Source organism: Cololabis saira, chromosome 18, assembly GCF_033807715.1.
Source record: "Cololabis saira isolate AMF1-May2022 chromosome 18, fColSai1.1, whole genome shotgun sequence".
In the NCBI taxonomy this organism is placed as follows: Eukaryota; Metazoa; Chordata; class Actinopteri; order Beloniformes; family Belonidae; genus Cololabis; species Cololabis saira.
The window spans coordinates 8573226-8591717 of NC_084604.1; the positions used below are offsets into that span (position 1 = coordinate 8573226).

The 18492-nt window shown below is 44.7% G+C and overlaps 1 protein-coding gene across 1 annotated transcript in view; it reads left to right on the plus strand.

Moving 5' to 3' along the window:
• The first annotated feature begins 3185 nt into the window (after window positions 1-3185).
• The window catches only part of LOC133418696 (C-1-tetrahydrofolate synthase, cytoplasmic-like), a 31884-nt gene continuing 16577 nt past the window's right edge, over window positions 3186-18492 (plus strand). The window contains exons 1-10 of the mRNA XM_061707521.1: window positions 3186-3244; window positions 3387-3412; window positions 5204-5362; window positions 8264-8366; window positions 10100-10184; window positions 11881-11940; window positions 15817-15870; window positions 15951-16087; window positions 16598-16698; window positions 18202-18338. Coding sequence (XP_061563505.1) covers window positions 3186-3244; window positions 3387-3412; window positions 5204-5362; window positions 8264-8366; window positions 10100-10184; window positions 11881-11940; window positions 15817-15870; window positions 15951-16087; window positions 16598-16698; window positions 18202-18338 — 921 coding nt within the window. The remainder of the gene's footprint in view (window positions 3245-3386; window positions 3413-5203; window positions 5363-8263; window positions 8367-10099; window positions 10185-11880; window positions 11941-15816; window positions 15871-15950; window positions 16088-16597; window positions 16699-18201; window positions 18339-18492) is intronic.

Here is an 18492-nt window from a genome sequence, read left to right on the forward strand (position 1 = left end):
GCTGCTCCAAAGAGCGTCTGAAAGAGCGAAACTAAAGGACGGTGTTAAGAAGTCATCTGGGAAACACCCGTATCTTAGGATTCTCTCTTAGTTCAAACCTTCTTTGAACCTCTCTTAAATCCTTAAGAGAGGTTGGATCTGGGAAACCCGGCCATTGTAACTAGGGACCATTCTAAGGAAATTAAAATACAGGGGTCGGCAGAGTGCGCTTCAGAGCGGTAGGAGATTGTAACTGAACGCATCTCTGTCCGTTCTCTTTGCAAGTAGAAATTTAACTTCTCTCTTTTGTATTATGTTTTGGATGTTCTAGGTTGTTTGAACCTGACATTAATATTTTCCTGATAAGTCAGGTGGTGCCCCGTTTTGATTAATTCATTTTGATAAGAAATCGTCTTTATTCATTATTAATAATTATCAAAAGACGATTATTAATAACTCTTTAATAACTGAACCAGCACCCCCTTTGTGGCACAACAGTTGCATTGTGTAATTGCGGGTCCAGTACCACCTCCCAGAAATATATATATATGTGAAATCTCACTCATCTGCAAATCTAACAGTCGTCATAAATATACAATACGGTTTGATGTGTCCATTTCACTGCACACTCATTGAATATATCTGACCGTCTTGTCTGTTCCACAGCACGGCCAACTCTGACCACCAGTCCTGTCCCTCTGTTGCACCAGGAGGAGCTGGCTGGCACTCCACATGGGAACTAGTCCCAACAACCCTAACCCTGCCCTCAGCAACCTTTTCCCACTGGCTACAGTTACCACCAAGCCACCAGTATTCCCTCCACCTCAGTATAATTACACTTGTTTAGTCCGTATTAAATATTAATAATGCTGAAGTCCCCACATACTTTGATGGGATTGGAGTTAGCAGAGGCATTCCCGGCCAGTATTAGCTAGCAGACCCCATAACAGAGAGAATACAATAGCGGGCCTCTCTGAACGACCGAGAAAACATTTCTAGTGGCACTTCAAAACCTTATGGCTTTGGATATGATATTAGCAGAACAAGAAGGGGTTTTTGTCACTTTTAGAGCTTCTTTCTGCACATTTATTCCCACTAACACCTCTTCAGTTACCAAGGGTTTTCATAGAATTAGGACCCAGCTACCTTCAGTGGAATCATTGATGTTGTGGATGTTGTCTGGTCCCCTATTTGAAAACCCCGCTCAACCGTCTCATCATTACTGCTATCTCCAGGTATCTCTCCAACCCCCTTCAGATGCCTCTGCTGCTCTATGAAGATCAGCGGTTGGAAGATGAGGAAGCAAAGGCTGCCTTGTTGGTGTCAGGTGTAAAGCTGTTTAGGGGTGTGCGTAATGTGAATGTTAAACGTTTTAGTATTAGTTTACTTAAATTGTTGGTTTCTCTTACTTTTGACACCATTTTTTTAGGAAAGATTATTCGAGTGTCAAATCTTACCTGTCACTAGAGAAAACTTATTGGCTATATAGCATTTTGACCCAATAAGTGCAAATAAACGACACAGGTCCAAGATATTTTTGTGGCTCTTTACTTTCAGCAGCACAGACAGGAAATGAGATAACAACTCTTCCTCTTATGTAGTTGTCTAGATTGGTAAACCCATACTTGGAGCCTAGACATCCCTCTAGCTGCACAGACGTCTGAAGATATAATATTACAGGCTACATTTGTGATACAAAATTAAGATGGCAGGAACACTAACAAGTCCAGAATGATGAGGAATTACATTCACACATGAATATAGAATTTGCCATGAATTATAAAAACTACTGATCAATAAAAAAACAAACCAAAGAAAATGGATGGCATGAAAAGTTTCATTTTTTTACCCTAACTATTTCAAAAGATGTCTATCACTGACGGCTAAACATCCCTTTTCCTTTGCCTTTCTCTCATAAGTACATCTCAGACCTTGTAATTAGAGTACAGAAGTTGAGAAGTTGAGTCTGTACTTGTACTGAAGTATAGATTATGAATACTTTTGCCACATCTGGCATGTTCATGAAGTACAGTCTTAACGTCAACATCTACTTTCCTACAAGTCCCAGAATGCACCTTGGCATGACTCTCGGAACCACAGAAGTCGAAAACAAGTTTCTCAGCTGAAGAGAATGACATGTGGAGAAAGAAAGTCGTTCTTCCTCCTCCTCCTGCTGCTTGTCCTCTGTGGCCTCCCCGACTCTCTCCCGGACTCTCTGGAATCCTATTGGCTGAGAGTGGCGGGGGCTGAGCCCTCCCTCTCTAGTTTGGTCCCGTTGGACCTTTGACCCCCCCCTCCCTCCCAGTTCCAGCCTGGTTTTCTGGCTCGATTCAGTTCAGAGCAGGAACACCTTGGAAAGAGAGACAACACGCCGATAACCTGACGTAAAACACACACACACACACACACACACACACACACACACACACACACACACACACACACACACACACACACACACACACACACACACACACACACACACACACACACAGCCGTATGGAAGCACATGAGTGTCTAAACTAGAGAACTCCAGCTTCTAATGTTGTTCTGCGTTGAAGGGGTTGAGTTTCCGTTCACAGATTTAATCTAGACTTCTTTTAGAAAGTCGGCCGAATACAAAGCTAACATGTGATCTTCCAGTCAGGGTCCTGAAAACACAACAGGAAAAATCTCAGCTTTAATTGTATAAATAAACTAAATTCCAGCACAGATGTCCCAGAAAACCATCACTATATTAACCAGCTGTTAACCATTCTGTTAGTGTTTTATTGCTGAGACTTCATAGATTGTAATGACGAAAAGATGACCACTCGGACCCAAAAACTCACGACCAAAAAATAACAAGTCCACTTCCTTCAGTCCAGCTCTGGATTCAGTCTCATTTTGGTGTTCCACTGTCAGAAACCAGACTCCTGGGGAAACCTCCTCTCAATTCAGGGAACCACATGACTGAGATGATTCTGAATCGTCATTGATCTCTTTCAATCCTTCTGCTAATGTTGGTAACATGCAGAAGAAGGAAAAGACTGACGCTGAGGAAACATACAGCCTTTTCCTCATTCTGGTCGGATAAATACTGATGTGGATTTGTGAACGGGTCATTGATCCCATTAGCTGTGTAGATTCCACAGAGCTGTCAATCACCCAGATCGTTCCTGAGATACGTCCTCGTACAAACACCCACAGCTCAGCAGCTGGTCCACATGGAGGCGCGAGAACCTCCCCAAGACGTCACTGATACCAACAAACCCATAACTGTTCAGTTAGAAAGGAAATAACACATTTAGGGAATTTTATATCAACAGATTTATAACCCTCAATTACACAGTTACGACTACATGTAACAAAAGTCCATCTAAACCTTCGCCTTCAAAAACCTCTGAAAGCTCTCTGTTCCTCATCAGGAACATCGGTCCTGATCCAGGAGACGGTGAGAGGTTCTGGGATGGATATTTAGAGCATTTAGGTTAAAATGTATTTATAGGCTGCCTAACTTCTGTTGGAGTTTCCCGTTTCCTTTATTCAGAAAACAGATTTATTCAAATACACCTTATAGTTGATGATGAATCTCAGAGACAGGATCAGTGATGAAGAGCTGCAGGTGTTTACATGTTGGTTCATGGGCAGAGGTGTCTTCAGTATTCACATTCATTACTCAGGTAGAAGTATAGATACTAAAGTTTAAAAATACTCCTGTAGAAGTTGAAGTATCAACTCAAGTTTTTGACTCAAGTAACAATATAAAAGTACTGGTTTCAAAACTACTTAAAGTATAAAAGTAAAAGTAATGTAAGGGGGAAAAAGCCATTAAGGACAAAAGCCATTGAAAATGAATGCATCTTAGTATAATGCAAATATATTAAAGAACCATATATGTGTACTATTGAGCATTAACATGTGTTTCAGAGAGCAGGAGATATGATGACTAGTTGCCTATAAGTATTGTAATGGTGCAAAAAGTCAAACTTCAGAGGCATGTTATCATTTATCCTAACCTTTATTGGAATGTACATCCAAGTTTAGTTGCAGGAATCTGAGGGAACGGATGTAAGAACAAAACTGGACAAGAACATCTGAAACAACCACAACCAAATTCACTCTATCCGGATGGAGCAATTTAACTGGATAGTTTTTTTTAAAGGTCGAAATGAAATAGAGTAACGAGGCTGTTTTTAAAATGTAAAGTAAAGATAATTGCGTGAAAATATAAGGAGTAAAAGTAAAAAGTCGTCTGAAAAATAATTACTCCGGTGAAGTATAGATAACCAAAATTTCTACTAAAGTAAGGTAACAAAGTATTTGTACTTCGTTACTTGACACCTCTGGTCATGGGGGTCTTATAGCTGGAGATGCTTGTTAGAATTTAAAAAACATCCAGACATTTAGCATTTAGACATTTTGGTTTAAAATGCTAAGACTAAAGCCTGACTGGTGATTCACCAGCACCGCGTGGTGTCCGGTGCTGGTGCTGCTGCTTATCTGTGCAGGTTCATTCCACTTCAGTTTTGGCGCTGCTGAGCTGCCATACACCACAGGACCTCCCACCAAAGTGCTGTTAGTCCTTCTGCAAACATCTGCAGCAGCTGGACTCCTGATCTGCTGAGTCGTCAGGTAAGCCGCGTCGTCCGTCTCTGTCTGTGCAGCTCGTCTGCAGCTGTGCTAGTGTATTGTGGGAAACTTTGTGCTGGTCAACGTGGCGAGGAGGCGCCGCTGCAGGACGCCAGGGTTTCAGACTCTGGTCAGGGACCTCCGAGATGCCTGAGTTTAAAGCGTCTGTGTCTCTGAGGAGAGTCTAAAGTTCAGGTCGGGGCAGTTCTCTGCTCAGTTTGAGTCCCTTGTTGCTCTGAAATGTTCCTTGAACCACGGCCAGCTGCTCTCTGTAGCTTTGTGGCTGTTTTGTTGTGTTTCAGGGTCAGACGCTGGTTTCTGCTGGTTTCTTTTGTCTCGTGTGATTTCAGAAGCTGAAAACAAACCTCACAGCGGCTGACCTCCCTTACTGTTACTGCAGTCTGCATTGATCTGACCCCCCAGATTAGCGTTTTATCTCCGTGTCTGACTTCTGGCTCAGCGTTTTGCCTCAGAGTTGGACAGTTTTAGTGTTGTGGGGTTGATTTTTAGCTGATGCAAAGGAGGTTAAAGTGCTCCGGACGACCTGCTGGCCCTGTTTGCAGATGCCCAGGTCGATTGACTGATTGCAGACGTGTTCACTGTGACCTCTCAGGTACGAAGCAGCTGCACCTGCTCAGCTTTTTAAAGCTGGGAACTTCCCACCTGGTTCAGAATAAACATGAGAAACGCAGCAGATCTGGACCATCTGCTTCCAGCCTGACTGGACCGGTCCAGGCTCACTGGTTCCAGCTGACGCTGACAAAGCTCAACCGTATTTGTTTCCGTGACTAACCCAGGCTTTCTCCTGGATGGTACTGGTGGTGGACGTCCAGGATCTCTTTCAGTTTTTAAATCAGTAAAGGCGTAGATGTACCCCAAAAATCATTCCCAGTCTCTTATGTACCTGGTTGTCCAGGATTTCCAGGTTTTCACAGAGCAGCAGTGGACTGAGGACTACAGGAGTCCAGGGCCATCAGTGGGCCGGTAAGGCCTAGTCCGTGCTCTAGTCCGTGCACCATTGACACCATTGACCCACCTCTGTGGGTCAATGGTGTCAGTGTGGTTGCTAAGCAACACGTCCAGCAGGGGGCAATGACGAGTTTGGAACACCACACACCTCCACTCATGCCCGGGTTATGTGTGGGCTCAAATTAAAGCCATAAATATTTTGTATTTTTATGTATTTATTTATTTATTTATTTATTTATTTAAAGGACAATGTGCAGGTACAATAAAAAGAGGGCTGCACCAAAGTTAGCCACAAGCTAATTTCCATCTGTAGTCCTTGACAAACATAAATACTACACATTAGGGTTTACAATGACAGTATTCAAATGCAAATACAAGAAACAGACTACTGTACAATGTCCTGAAACCACAACAAAAGGTTAACATTTAAAGCAGCTAGTGCAAGTACAAAAAACAGACTGATTAAAATAACATAGACTAGAATAATTGAACCTAAAATAAGGTTGGGTCAAGATAAATAAATCAGAAAATCCAAATGCCATCAGATGGTACCCACAAGGGAACCATCTGATGGCCAAATACCCGTCCGGTATTTTCAATGAGAACAGGACTGACTATCTGTAAATGTATCTGTAAATAAACTTTGTACTTGTAGAAATATTTTGTATCTGTAAATAAACTTTGTACTTGTAGAAATATTTTGTATCTGTAAATAAACTTTGTACTTGTAGAAATATTTTGTATCTGTAAATAAACTTTGTACTTGTAGAAATATTTTGTATCTGTAAATAAACTTTGTACTTGTAGAAATATTTTGTGCATGTGCAAAAAATATTTGTACTTGTAGAAATATTTAGTACATGTGCAATATTTTTTGCACATGCACAACATATTTCTACAAGTACAAAGTTTATTTACAGATACAAAATATTTATGGCTTTAATTTGAGCCTATAGTTATGTGTCTGGGAGAGGTGTTCCACGGGCTGGATGGCACATGGTTCTGGTCCAGAGTGGAGAACTGTGGAGGTCCAGTATACACAGTCTGGAAGAGGAGGAAGTTGTTTTATTTGCTGAGTCGGAGGACTTTATGAACTGAATGAAAGTCCACATGTATGGAGGTCAGGGGGGGGGGGGGGGGGGGGGGGGGGGGGCATCCCCCCCCCCCTGAAGATGCTCACCTCATAGGAGCATCTTTACTATGTTTACCAGATATGGGACTAGTGTGTAATATGCGTGCAACTTCATGGGTAAACAGGAAGACAAGCTTACCTTGGAAATTGTGACTAATCTTTTTCACTGTTGCACTCTGAACTCTGGATAGTTTGAAAATGGTTTATAAACTTTTCCTGCTTCTCTAGGACCATTGCTGATGTCTTTCCCTCTTGGCACACTCCTCAATGTCAGAACAACTGAGGTGAACCAGTTTCCAGTATCACAGCAGCATAAAACGGAACAGACAATGAAAATAAATATAGATTAAACAATACAAATATATACATATATATATATACATATAAATATATAAAAATGGAATGGAATATTCTGCTGGCTGAATGAGCTGCTGTCAGACACAGCTGGTTGTACAGAGGTGCTAATGTTACTAGCAAACCAGCAAAAAAAAAAAGCAAAAAAAAAAAAACAGCACCTGTGTCCAACTGGACTCTCAGCAGTCTGACCAGCTTTGGATAAAAGCGTCTGCTAAATGACAGTAGTATAGTATAGTATAGTATAGTATAGTATAGTATAGTATAGTATAGTATAGTATAGTATAGTATAGTATAGTATAGTATAGTATAGTATAGTATAGTATAGCAACACTGGTTGTGGGTTTGTCTGGAAGATTCTGATGAAGTAAAGTTAAAATCAGAAAGCTTGTGCTGACTAAGAAGTTGTTAAAAACAGTGATTATTACTGATTTGGTCACTAAAATGACATTTGAAACAAAAAGTGCTGTTTCAAAAGGTCACAGGTTCTACCGGTCCCCCGACAGCACTAGCAGGAGGATTCTTGCAGCGGCCGTCTGTGAGACCCACAACACAGTCTAACAGCACAAGCAGCAGATAAAGGGCTCACGGATGCCAAGCAGGTGTCCTAGTCCTGGTTTCAGCTCTACTAGTCCTGGTTCCACTTCTACTAGTCCTTCTTTCAATTCTACTAGTCCTGGTTTCAGTTCTACTAGTCATTTCAATTCTACTAGTCCTGGTTTCAGTTCTGGTAGTCCTGGACTCAGCTCTACTGGTCATAGTTCCAGCTCTACTAGTCCTTCTTTCAATTGTACTAGTCCTGGTTCCAGTTCTACTAGTCCTGGTTTCATTAACAACCTCACTTCTGTCATTTTTAGACATCTGTTTACAAGGTAAACCATGTCATTTGGGTATTTTCATTAGAAGATGACCTAAATGCACCTGATGTCTTCTGACATCATGAACTTTCTTCATGGGTTTTCAGAGAACTGCATCATGGGTAGTGGCTACCACCACCAGGTTGACCTTTGAATTAGTGAAATTATTTAGGTTTATGAATCAATTTGTATGTATAAAAGTTCAGGAATCATAATTTCACAAGTTGAGGACTATATGTACATCAATCAAAATGTTAAAAAGCAGCAGCACTGTAAAGGTTCCAGGTGTGACTGTGTTTTTCTCAGGTGATTGCAGTATGGCAGGTAGTTCAAAAGCCATGTTTCTTTCTCTCATTCACAGTGATGTTGTCCTTGGCAGCCTCCTCCCTTCGTCTTGGAGCCACTGGTTACCATGGAAGCAGACGCCTCCTAGCAACAGCCATCTCTGGCAACAAGACCTCCAGGTAGTTCATCACCCCAGTCAGTTAGTCCTTTCTGTGTCTCATCTCAGTCTATTTAAACCTTTCCCTCGCCCTTTCAAGTCATTCTAAGACCCCCAGTGCTTTCTACTCTCCGGTAGGCACTTCAAGCCCCTCCCAGTCCTTCTGAGTCATTCTTTCCATCCACTTAGGCAGTAGCCTACACAGGAGCCCAGACTTCCCCCTTTGCAGCCACTTCATCCAGGTTTTCTGGCGGTATCCCAAGGTTTTCCCAGGCCAGCTGAGTGTGATCCCTCAAAGAATGTCCAGGGTCTTCCCCAGGGTCTCCTCACAGTTAGAAGTCTCCAGAAAACTCTGTGGCATCCTGAAGGCATCCTGACCAGATGTCCGAACCACCTCATCTGGATCATCTGGATGTGGAAAAGCAGTGCAGTGACTGAACCTGTCCACCTGTCTCTAAGAGAGAATCCAGACACCCTGCAGGGGAAACTTATTTAAGCTGCTTGTATCCATGATATTGTGCTTTTGGTCACTACCCACAGCTTGTGGCCATAGGTGAGGGTGGAAACAAAGACTGACTAGTAAACCACAAAAGTCCCTGTTCACCACTACAGACAGATGCAGAATCCACATCACTAGAAATGCTGTGCAAGTGAGTCATCCCATGACACCTATTCACTCACAGGCTTTCAGAGTCCCTCCAAGATCCTTTCTTTTTCATCTGCAGTCCCTCTATGCCCATCCAAGTCCCTAAAAGTTCCTCTAAGGCTCCTTGTTCCCCAAAGCTCCTCCCGGCTCCTCCAAGATTATCTGATTATCTCCAGTTCCTCTGATTTTTGAGTCTCGCCAGGTTTTTCCTGTTTTTTTCCAGTCCCTTCAAGCTGCTTATAGTTTCTTTGACGTCCTCCCAGCTCCCCCTTGTTCCCCAAAGTTCCTCCCAGTTCCTCCTGGTTTCGCTGAGGTCCTTATAGTCCAGGGGTCGGCAACCCGTGGCTTCAGAGCCGCATGTGGCTCTTTAGCGCCGCCCTAGTGGCTCCTGGAGCTTTTTCAAAAATGTTAGATTTTTTTTCTTTTTTCTTTTCTTCTTTTTTTTTCTTTTTTTCTTCCTTTTTCCTTTCCTTTTTAATCTCGACATTTCAAATTTTTTCTCGACACTTTCGACTTTTTTCTCGAAATTGTACTTCAACATTAATCTCAACATTTTGACTTTTTTCTCGAAATTTTGACTTTTTTCTCAAAATTTTGACTTTTTTCTCAACTTTTTGACTTTTTTTCTCGACATTTCGACTTTTTTCTCAACATTTCAACTTTTTTCTCGAGATTGTACTTCAACATTAATCTCGACATTTCGACTTTTTTCTCGACATTTCCACTTTTTTCTCGAAATTTCGACTTTTTTCTCGGAATTGTACTTCAACATTAATCTCGACATTTCGACTTTTTTCTCGAAATTTTGACTTTTTTCTCAACATTTCGACTTTTTCCTTGAAATTTTGACTTTTTTCCCAACATTTTGAATTTTTTCTCGACATTTCGACTTTTTTCATGACATTTCGGCTTTCGCCATTTGCCTTCATTCTAAGGCTTAAACGAGACGTATCATTTTTGCGGCTCCAGACATTTTTTGTATTTTTGGTCCAATATGGCTCTTTCAACATTTTGGGTTGCCGACCCCTGTTATAGTCCCTCCTGGTTACTCCAGATTGTTCCCACTGTGTGTGGTCCGAGTGGCCTCACTGTCCTCTTGATGTGTGCAGGTTGGTGAGGGAGAGGCTGAAAAAGGATGTGGAGGCCATGAAGAACCAGTTCTCTGGCTTCAGACCCAGCCTGGTGGTATTACAGGTGAGTCAGACACACCTGAGAAGGCGAGACTCTGGCAAAACCTGCTGGATGAACCAACAACCTCCCCAGGCTGGAGCGTGATCCTGACCCAGGCTCTTTCTGGTCCTCCAGACCAGAAACTGTTGACCACTGTTACGATAATTGTATGTTTTAATGCCTGTTGAAAGACTTTTACAGTTGGATTTCATCACTACTACTTCTACTGTCATTTAGCAGACGCTTTTATCCAAAGCTACTTACATCTGAGAGAAAAAAAACACCATTTCGCCCGGGGAGCAATTACGGTTAATGGCCTTACTCAGGGGCCCAAGGTGGTTGATCTTGTTTGCCATTCGGGGCTTGAAGCCCACCTCTGCAGCCACTACCACCCCCTCCTTCAGCTGATACTGATTCACTTTTTAATTACGTTCAATTTATTTTGTGAAAAATATACACTCACCAGCCACTTTATTAGGTACACCCGTCCAACTGCTGGTTAACGCAAATTTCAGCCAATCACATGGCAGCAAGTCCATTTAGGCATGTAGACATGGTCAAAACGATCTGCTGCAGTTCAAACCAGCATCAGAATGGGGAAGAAAGGTGATTTAAGTGACTTTGAACGTGACATGGTTGTTGGTGCCAGACAGGCTGGTCTAAGTAGTTCTGCTGATCTACTGAGATTTTAACCCACAAACATCTCTAGGGTTTACAGAGAATGGTCTGAAAAAGAGAAAATATCCAGTGAACAGCAGTTCAGTGGCTCCATTTCTGCTGCCACATTCGATGGTAGGGTCAGAATTTGGCATCAACACATGAAAGCATGGATCCATCCTGCCTTGTATCAACGGTTCAGGCTGGTGGGGGTGTAATGGTGTGGGGGATATTTTCCTGGCACATTTTGGGTCCATTAGTACCAGCTGAGCATCATCTCAACGCCACAGCCAACCTGAGTATTGTTGCTGACCATGTCCATCCCTTTATGACCTCAGTGGACCATCTTCTGATGCTGCTTCCAGCAGGAAAACATGTCATAAAGAATCATCTCAGACTGGTTTCCTGAACATGACAATAAGTTCACTACTCAAAGGCCTCCACAGTCCTCAAAGGCCTCCACAGTCACCAGATCTGTATCCTATAGAGCTCATTTGGGATGTGGTGGAACGGGAGATTCACATCATGGATGTGCAGCCGACAAATCTGCAGCAACTGTGTGATGCTATCATGTCAATATGGACCAAACTCTGAGGAATGTTTCCAGAACCTTGTTGAATCTATGTCACGAAGGATTAAGGCAGTTCTGAAGGCAAAAGTGAAACTCTATAGTTGGATTTGTAGATCATGACTGTTTTAACTGGGGACGAGCTGAAGCTGACTATCTTCTGCTGCGATGGTGAACCGGTCTGAGCCGGCTGTGCTTACTGCAGCCCATCATCTTATCAGGACCTGGAAACATTCAACCTCTAAAGCAGGACGGATCAGACTTGGTCCGGGGGGATCAACCTGCACAGGGTCAAGCACCAGTCTGGTTCACCCATCAGAGCCAGGTTCCTGCCGAGGCCACATGTGTGTTCAGCTCCCAGCAATCATGAACCTGCTGCAGGGTCCGCCGGCTCCCCCTGCTGGTGACAACCGTATCATTACTGGTACAGGTACAGGGACTGCTGTGTGTTTGATGCTGATGGTCTGAGATGTGTGTGTGTGGTGTGTGTTTCAGGTGGGCGACAGAGACGACTCCAACCTGTACATCAGCCACAAACTGAAGGCTGCAGCTGAGGTGAGCACCATCTGGTGATGGCTGAGACCACGATGCATCTCTGGTGGTCACGGCAGTACCAGCAACCCGTTAGAAAATAAGAAAAAATAACCAGAAACTACTCGACTGTAGCAGATTAAACCGCATTCACCGTCATCACTGCAGCTCTAACTCAATAATTGACACAACATGAACACAACACACAAACCTGACAGTAACAGAGTCCACAGAAGGAAGCGGGACGTCCGACGGTTTCATCTGGGTCACGGTTAGCGTCAGTACAGGAAGAACACTTCATCACGACTGTAGAAATACTGCAAACATTCGAGACATGCATCTGCCTTCAGGACGATTCAAACAAGACTGGTTTGTCTCTGTAACACAGAAACGTGTTCCTTCCCTTTGATCCCATGATCCCTTGAGTTAATCCCTGTTAGAGAATGTCAGAGAATGTGTTTGTTGAAAACTACAGTTGGGCCCAGCTCAAATGTCTTAATCTGCATTCATGTATGAAAGGAAAATATTGAAATAAATGAGAAGCATCGACCGTGACACCCCGAAGAGGGTGTCTCATACGTCCCTTCAGTCACGTCCCCAAGGATGAGACCAGTGATCCAATCCTGTTAACGTTCTTCACCAGAACGCTCAGTCTTTAAACATTCAGACTGAAATCAGATGGACTCGCTCTCTTGGTTCCTGAAGACGTTCCAGTTCTCCTGTAAAAGTCCTCAGTTCCAATGGACGGCTGGGGTTTCAGGATGATCAGCTGTTGTCGGGAATTACCGACTCCCCCGTCTCGCCCAGTGGTCTTCAGTCTTGTGTCTGTGTGCCATTTACCTGGTTGCCATGGAGACTATACCAGGGGTGGTTTTTACTACAAAGACTTCATCAGATTTGGTGGCCTTTATTTCAAAGTAGCTTGACAGGAATGTTGGGCTTTGACGCTAGACTGTCTGCACAAGGACAAGTCAACCAAGCGATCTATCTGGCACCAACAGAGCCAGGGTCTTTTTTGGAGAGATTGAGGTCCAGTGAGGTGTCCTGTTCATTTACACACCGTCCGCATTCTCATGCGCAAGCGCGACCTTTGACATCTGATGCGTGATTGACCGTACCGTGCAACAAAATCAAAAAGTAGAAACAGCCAATATATAGTCATTTACAGTCCGGTACAAAAACAGTTTTGGTCTCCATGGTTAAAGTTCACATCCATGTCAACTGGACGGGCTTTTAGTTGGCGCATTGGGTAAAATTATGGGAAGCAATACATTTATGTATAAAAAGGAGCATGTTTTGTTGGTTGATGGCTGACTGCAGTCAAAGGCTAGCTGTTGTCACCTCAAAGTTGTAGTTTCTGCATGTATTTTTGTTGTATTTGCTGAAATTGACATTATTTTCAGATAATCTTACATAAACCAGGTCATTTGAGAAAAAAATCTGCTGGTCTGGGTCCACTTGCTGCTTCTGTTGCAGATCCTCCAATCAGAGCCAAGAGGTGTATTACAGAATGTCAATCACAGTCCTTCATGTGCTTCAGACCCCGCCCCCGCCCCCACCCTCCAAGGAAACATTCACGCACCTCTTGAGGAAGACTGGATGTGGTTCAGCTGTATGAGGATGGTTATTTATAAAACGTATATATTTACTTCTGTTTAATCCATTAATGATTTATTCTCAAGTAATTGTTCTCTGATTCATTAGATTTCCCTAGTAACAGTATTTACTCGTGCTCGCGCACTACAGCTCAGAGGCACGTGCTCAGGTTTGCACTTTTCAATAGCAGTGGGAAGAGTCCCTTGGTGGGTCTGGAAAGTTCTGGGTTGGTCTGGGAAGTTGCGGGTAGGTCTGGAGGGTTCTGGGTTGGTCTGGAGGATTCTGGGTTGGTCTGGAGGGTTGTGGGTTGGTCTGCACGGTTCTGGGTTGGTCTGGGAGGTTGTGGGTTGGTCTGGAAGGTTGTGGGTTGGTCTGGGAGGTTGTGGGTTGGTCTGCACGGTTCTGGGCTGGTCGGGAGGGTTCTGGGTTGGTCTGGAAGGTTCTGGGTTGGTCTGGAAGGTCCTGGGTTGGTCTGGAAGGTTATTGGTTGGTCTGCAAGGTTGTGGGTTGGTCTGGAGGGTTGTGGGTTGGTCTGGGAGGTTGTGGGTTGGTCTGGAAGGTTCTGGGTTGGTCTGGAAGGTTCTGGGTTGGTCTGGAAGGTTATTGGTTGGTCTGCAAGGTTGTGGGTTGGTCTGGAGGGTTGTGGGTTGGTCTGGGAGGTTGTGGGTTGGTCTGCACGGTTCTGGGCTGGTCGGAAGGGTTCTGGGTTGGTCTGGAAGGTTCTGGGTTGGTCTGGGAGGTTGTGGGTTGGTCTGGAAGGTTCTGGGTTGGTCTGGAAGGTTCTGGGTTGGTCTGGAAGGTTCTGGGTTGGTCTGGAAGGTTATTGGTTGGTCTGCAAGGTTGTGGGTTGGTCTGGAGGGTTGTGGGTTGGTCTGGGAGGTTGTGGGTTGGTCTGGAAGGTTCTGGGTTGGTCTGGAAGGTTCTGGGTTGGTCTGGAAGGTTATTGGTTGGTCTGCAAGGTTGTGGGTTGGTCTGGAGGGTTGTGGGTTGGTCTGGGAGGTTGTGGGTTGGTCTGCACGGTTCTGGGTTGGTCTGGAGGATTCTGGGTTGGTCTGCACGGTTCTGGGTTGGTCAGGGAGGTTCTGGGTTGGTCTGGGAGGTTGTGGGTTGGTCTGGGAGATTGTGCGTTGGTCTGGAGGATTCTGGGTTGGTCTGGAAGGTTGTGGGTTGGTCTGGAGGGTTGTGGGTTGGTCTGGAGGGTTGTGGGTTGGTCTGGAGGGTTGTGGGTTGGTTTGGAAGGTTGTGGGTTGGTCTGGAAGGTTGTGGGTTGGTCTGGGAGGTTGTGGGTTGGTCTGGAAGGTTGTGGGTTGGTCTGGGAGGTTGTGGGTTGGTCTGGAGGGTTGTGGGTTGGTCTGGAAGGTTGTGGGTTGGTCTGGAGGGTTGTGGGTTGGTCTGGAAGGTTGTGGGTTGGTCTGGAAGGTTGTTGGTTGGTCTGGAAGGTTGTGGGTTGGTCTGGAAGGTTGTGGGTTGGTCTGGAAGGTTGTGGGTTGGTCTGGGAGGTTGTGGGTTGGTCTGGAAGGTTGTGGGTTGGTCTGGGAGGTTGTGGGTTGGTCTGGAAGGTTGTGGGTTGGTCTGGGAGGTTGTGGGTTGGTCTGGGAGGTTGTGGGTTGGTCTGGGAGGTTGTGGGTTGGTCTGGAGGGTTGTGGGTTGGTCTGGAGGGTTGTGGGTTGGTCTGGAAGGTTGTGGGTTGGTCTGGAAGGTTGTGGGTTGATCTGGAAGGTTGTGGGTTGGTCTGGGAGGTTGTGGGTTGGTCTGGAAGGTTGTGGGTTGGTCTGGAGGGTTCACAGTTGAAGCTTAGCAAAGCTGGAGCAGCCATCCTCACCCTGGTTGAAGGCTGCTAACCAGAAAAAGCCAGAACAGCAGCTGGACTGTCTCTGGGTCATCAGCTTCTACCTCTGGCATCAGCTGGATCCTCCAGCTGTTCAGTTCCACACGACCCTGATGGGTGGCCCTGGACAGAGAAGAAAACCCTGAATCAAACAGTCTAAAACTGAATAATAGAAACAAAGATGAGGCACCTCAAAAAAACGGTAGAAGAATTATCTGCATAAAAGAATGCTGAAGGACTGAAGGACACAAGAGTCAGATGTTAAAAACAAATAGATAAGTTTAACTAAAGTGCTGATTATCGATCAAAGTCAATAATAGCAGGTGACAAAACAGCAGAGGTCCAACTGAAACAACACAAACACTGAGCAGTAACTGGAGAACAAGGAGGAGGATGATGAGGGACCAGGACAGGATGCCGAATACAAACCAAGCTTGGAAGAGAAAACCTCACTGATATCAACTTCCTGTCTGCAGATCGGCATAGACGCCAAACATGTGCGGCTGCCGCATACGGCGACTCAGGACGAGGTGGGAGGAAACACTTCATCATCTTTGACCGATGTTCATCACTGGAGGACTGACGCTTCCCGTTTACTGTCATCCCACAGGTGCTGCAGAGCATCCTGTCCGTCAACGAGAACCCGTCCATCCATGGCCTGATCGTCCAGCTACCTCTGGACTCCGTCAACCGCATCAACACTGAACTCATCACCAACGCCGTGTCGCCAGACAAGGACGTGGACGGGTCAGTGTGTCCTGTTTCTCGTTGACAAGATACATTCTTTTCAATTAGTTGATACTGAGAGTTGACAACCTGAAACTCTGTCCAGTTCAACTGTTTATCTGTTGTTTTGAAGGCTGGTATCAAAGGTCACCTGGAAACACTCTGCCCTAACAGGGTTAAACTGGGCTCCAGAGCCCCCTGTCATGGCAGGACCCTTACTTTTCTTGATAACTGAGTCCGATGTTACGCACAAGCATACTGGGAGTCCGGTTTCACATGCACGTCTACTAGGACAAAGGAAGAATTCCAGTCGAACAGCCTGCTTGACCTGAAGCTGGAATATAAACATACAAAGACAATGAATCATCTCTTTTAGCAGTTTAAATTTCACTCACAGATGTACCAAAATGATTGTGTATCTGTGTGTGTGTGTGTGTGTGTGTGTGTGTGTGTGTGTGTGTGTGTGTGTGTGTGTGTGTGTGTGTGTGTGTGTGTGTGTGTGTGTGTGTGTGTGTGTGTGTGTGTGTACAGTCTCAGTTGTATTAATGCAGGGAAACTTTCTCGAGGAGATCTGCACGACTGTTTCATCCCCTGCACCCCGAACGGCTGCATGGAGCTCATCAGACAGACAGGTGAAGCACCGGGAATGCTGGGAACACGGGGAACATGCAGCTTTAAATGTGGTTAAATCCACCTGAAATCCGCCAGAAAAACCTTTTTAAAGCAAAGTTCAATGTTTACCGTTTCTGTCAACATAACAAGAGTAAATAGACATTAGAGTGTTGTGACGCCTCTGACGTTAAAAGGAACCCTGGTTATTAAGACTTGTAGTCCCTAATTAGCCACAATTGTTCTCTTATACTAAAATATGTTGTTAGAAACACATAAAATAATCTAATTGCTTTAAAAATCTACAATGTTTATCACATATTTTGACCTGCGGGAGGCGCCATGTTTTACTTGCGCAATGCATTCTGGGGGCGATGACGTAGACCGGTGGCTCTGGGAAGATAAGCCGCGTTAGTTTAACTGGGATAGGTATCTAAAACATAGATTCTGCACTCTCCCGGCCGTGGAGGCTGACGAGGGAGCCCATAAGACGTCTCGGTTCAGGCAAACTGGATCAAAGTTCTGTGATGCACGGGAGATCTGCAAAAATGATCAATGTCGTGTGCATCTTACCAGTGCATTAGGCTACGGCGTCAACGCCGTTGCCTACGCCGTTGATGCCGTAGCCTACGGCGTAGCCTACGGCGTAGGCTACGCCGTAGACGGCGTAGCCGTAGCTCTATGAGCCTGCACCGCCATCCGCCATCCGCTCTCGCCGCCGCCGGGATGGAGACGCCGGTGGGCAGGATGCACGTTTGGGTGGGCATAGCCCACCCCTGGCCCCCCCTAAACCCGGCTTCGGTGCTGGGTGATGACAGACCAGAGGCTGAGGGGACTGGCCCGGGAGTTGACGAAACGGGAGGTGCAGACTTTGCGTCAAATAGGCAAGAACATCTTTATTTAATTTAATGACGCCAGATCTGGCTGGGGTTTTTATTGTAGCATCGGCTATCTGCTAGTTGAAACGTGTGGTCTGTTAGTCTGTCTGAGTTTTATGGTGTTTTTATAGTTCATGCTTTATGGTACGGTACTTTTTTTTTTTTTTTTTTACTTTTTTGTAGGTGCGCCGTCACCTTAATGTTTAGCTGTGTTTTGATCTGTGTTTCTGGTGCGCCGTCACCTGTTTAGCTGTGTTTTCATCTGTTTCTGGGTGTCAAAACAGTGGACGGGGGTTAGCAGGAGCCACCGTCTGACGTCACTACCCAGAATGTAAACAACAATGGCGACCTACGAGTTAAATTATATTTTCAAATTTTATAAAAAACGAAGACATCAACAAGGTTTTTTATATCACATTGTGCGTTTTCTGGGGTCTTAGATGTTAAAATGTTCTGGTGTTCATTTTTTTGGTTTGTGTGTGACAGAACAGAAAACCTTCAGGGTTGTTTGCGCATAGCGAAAGGATTGGCACTTCTCCAGTGTAGGAACCATAATTTTTGGAGCTACTGAACTGAGAACCAGTTCTTAGCTGCTGACATGTCTTCCATCTCTGAGCTGACACATATGAACTTACCATTTCTGTCCAGGTGTATCTGTGGCGGGGAAACATGCCGTCGTTATCGGTCGCAGTAAAATCGTTGGAGCTCCGATGCATGACTTGCTGTTATGGAGCCACGCCACCGTCACCACCTGTCACTCAAAGACAGCTGACCTACCTGGACAGGTGCCCATTCTTTTTTTTTTCATTATTATTTCTTTATTTTTTTCTCTTTTTTTTTCTTTTTATCTGCATATATATTTATGGTTAATAGCAAGTTGGTAAAAATACAGAAGAGTATTAGAGCCAGACAGGAGAAAAATAAAAATAATATTTTAGA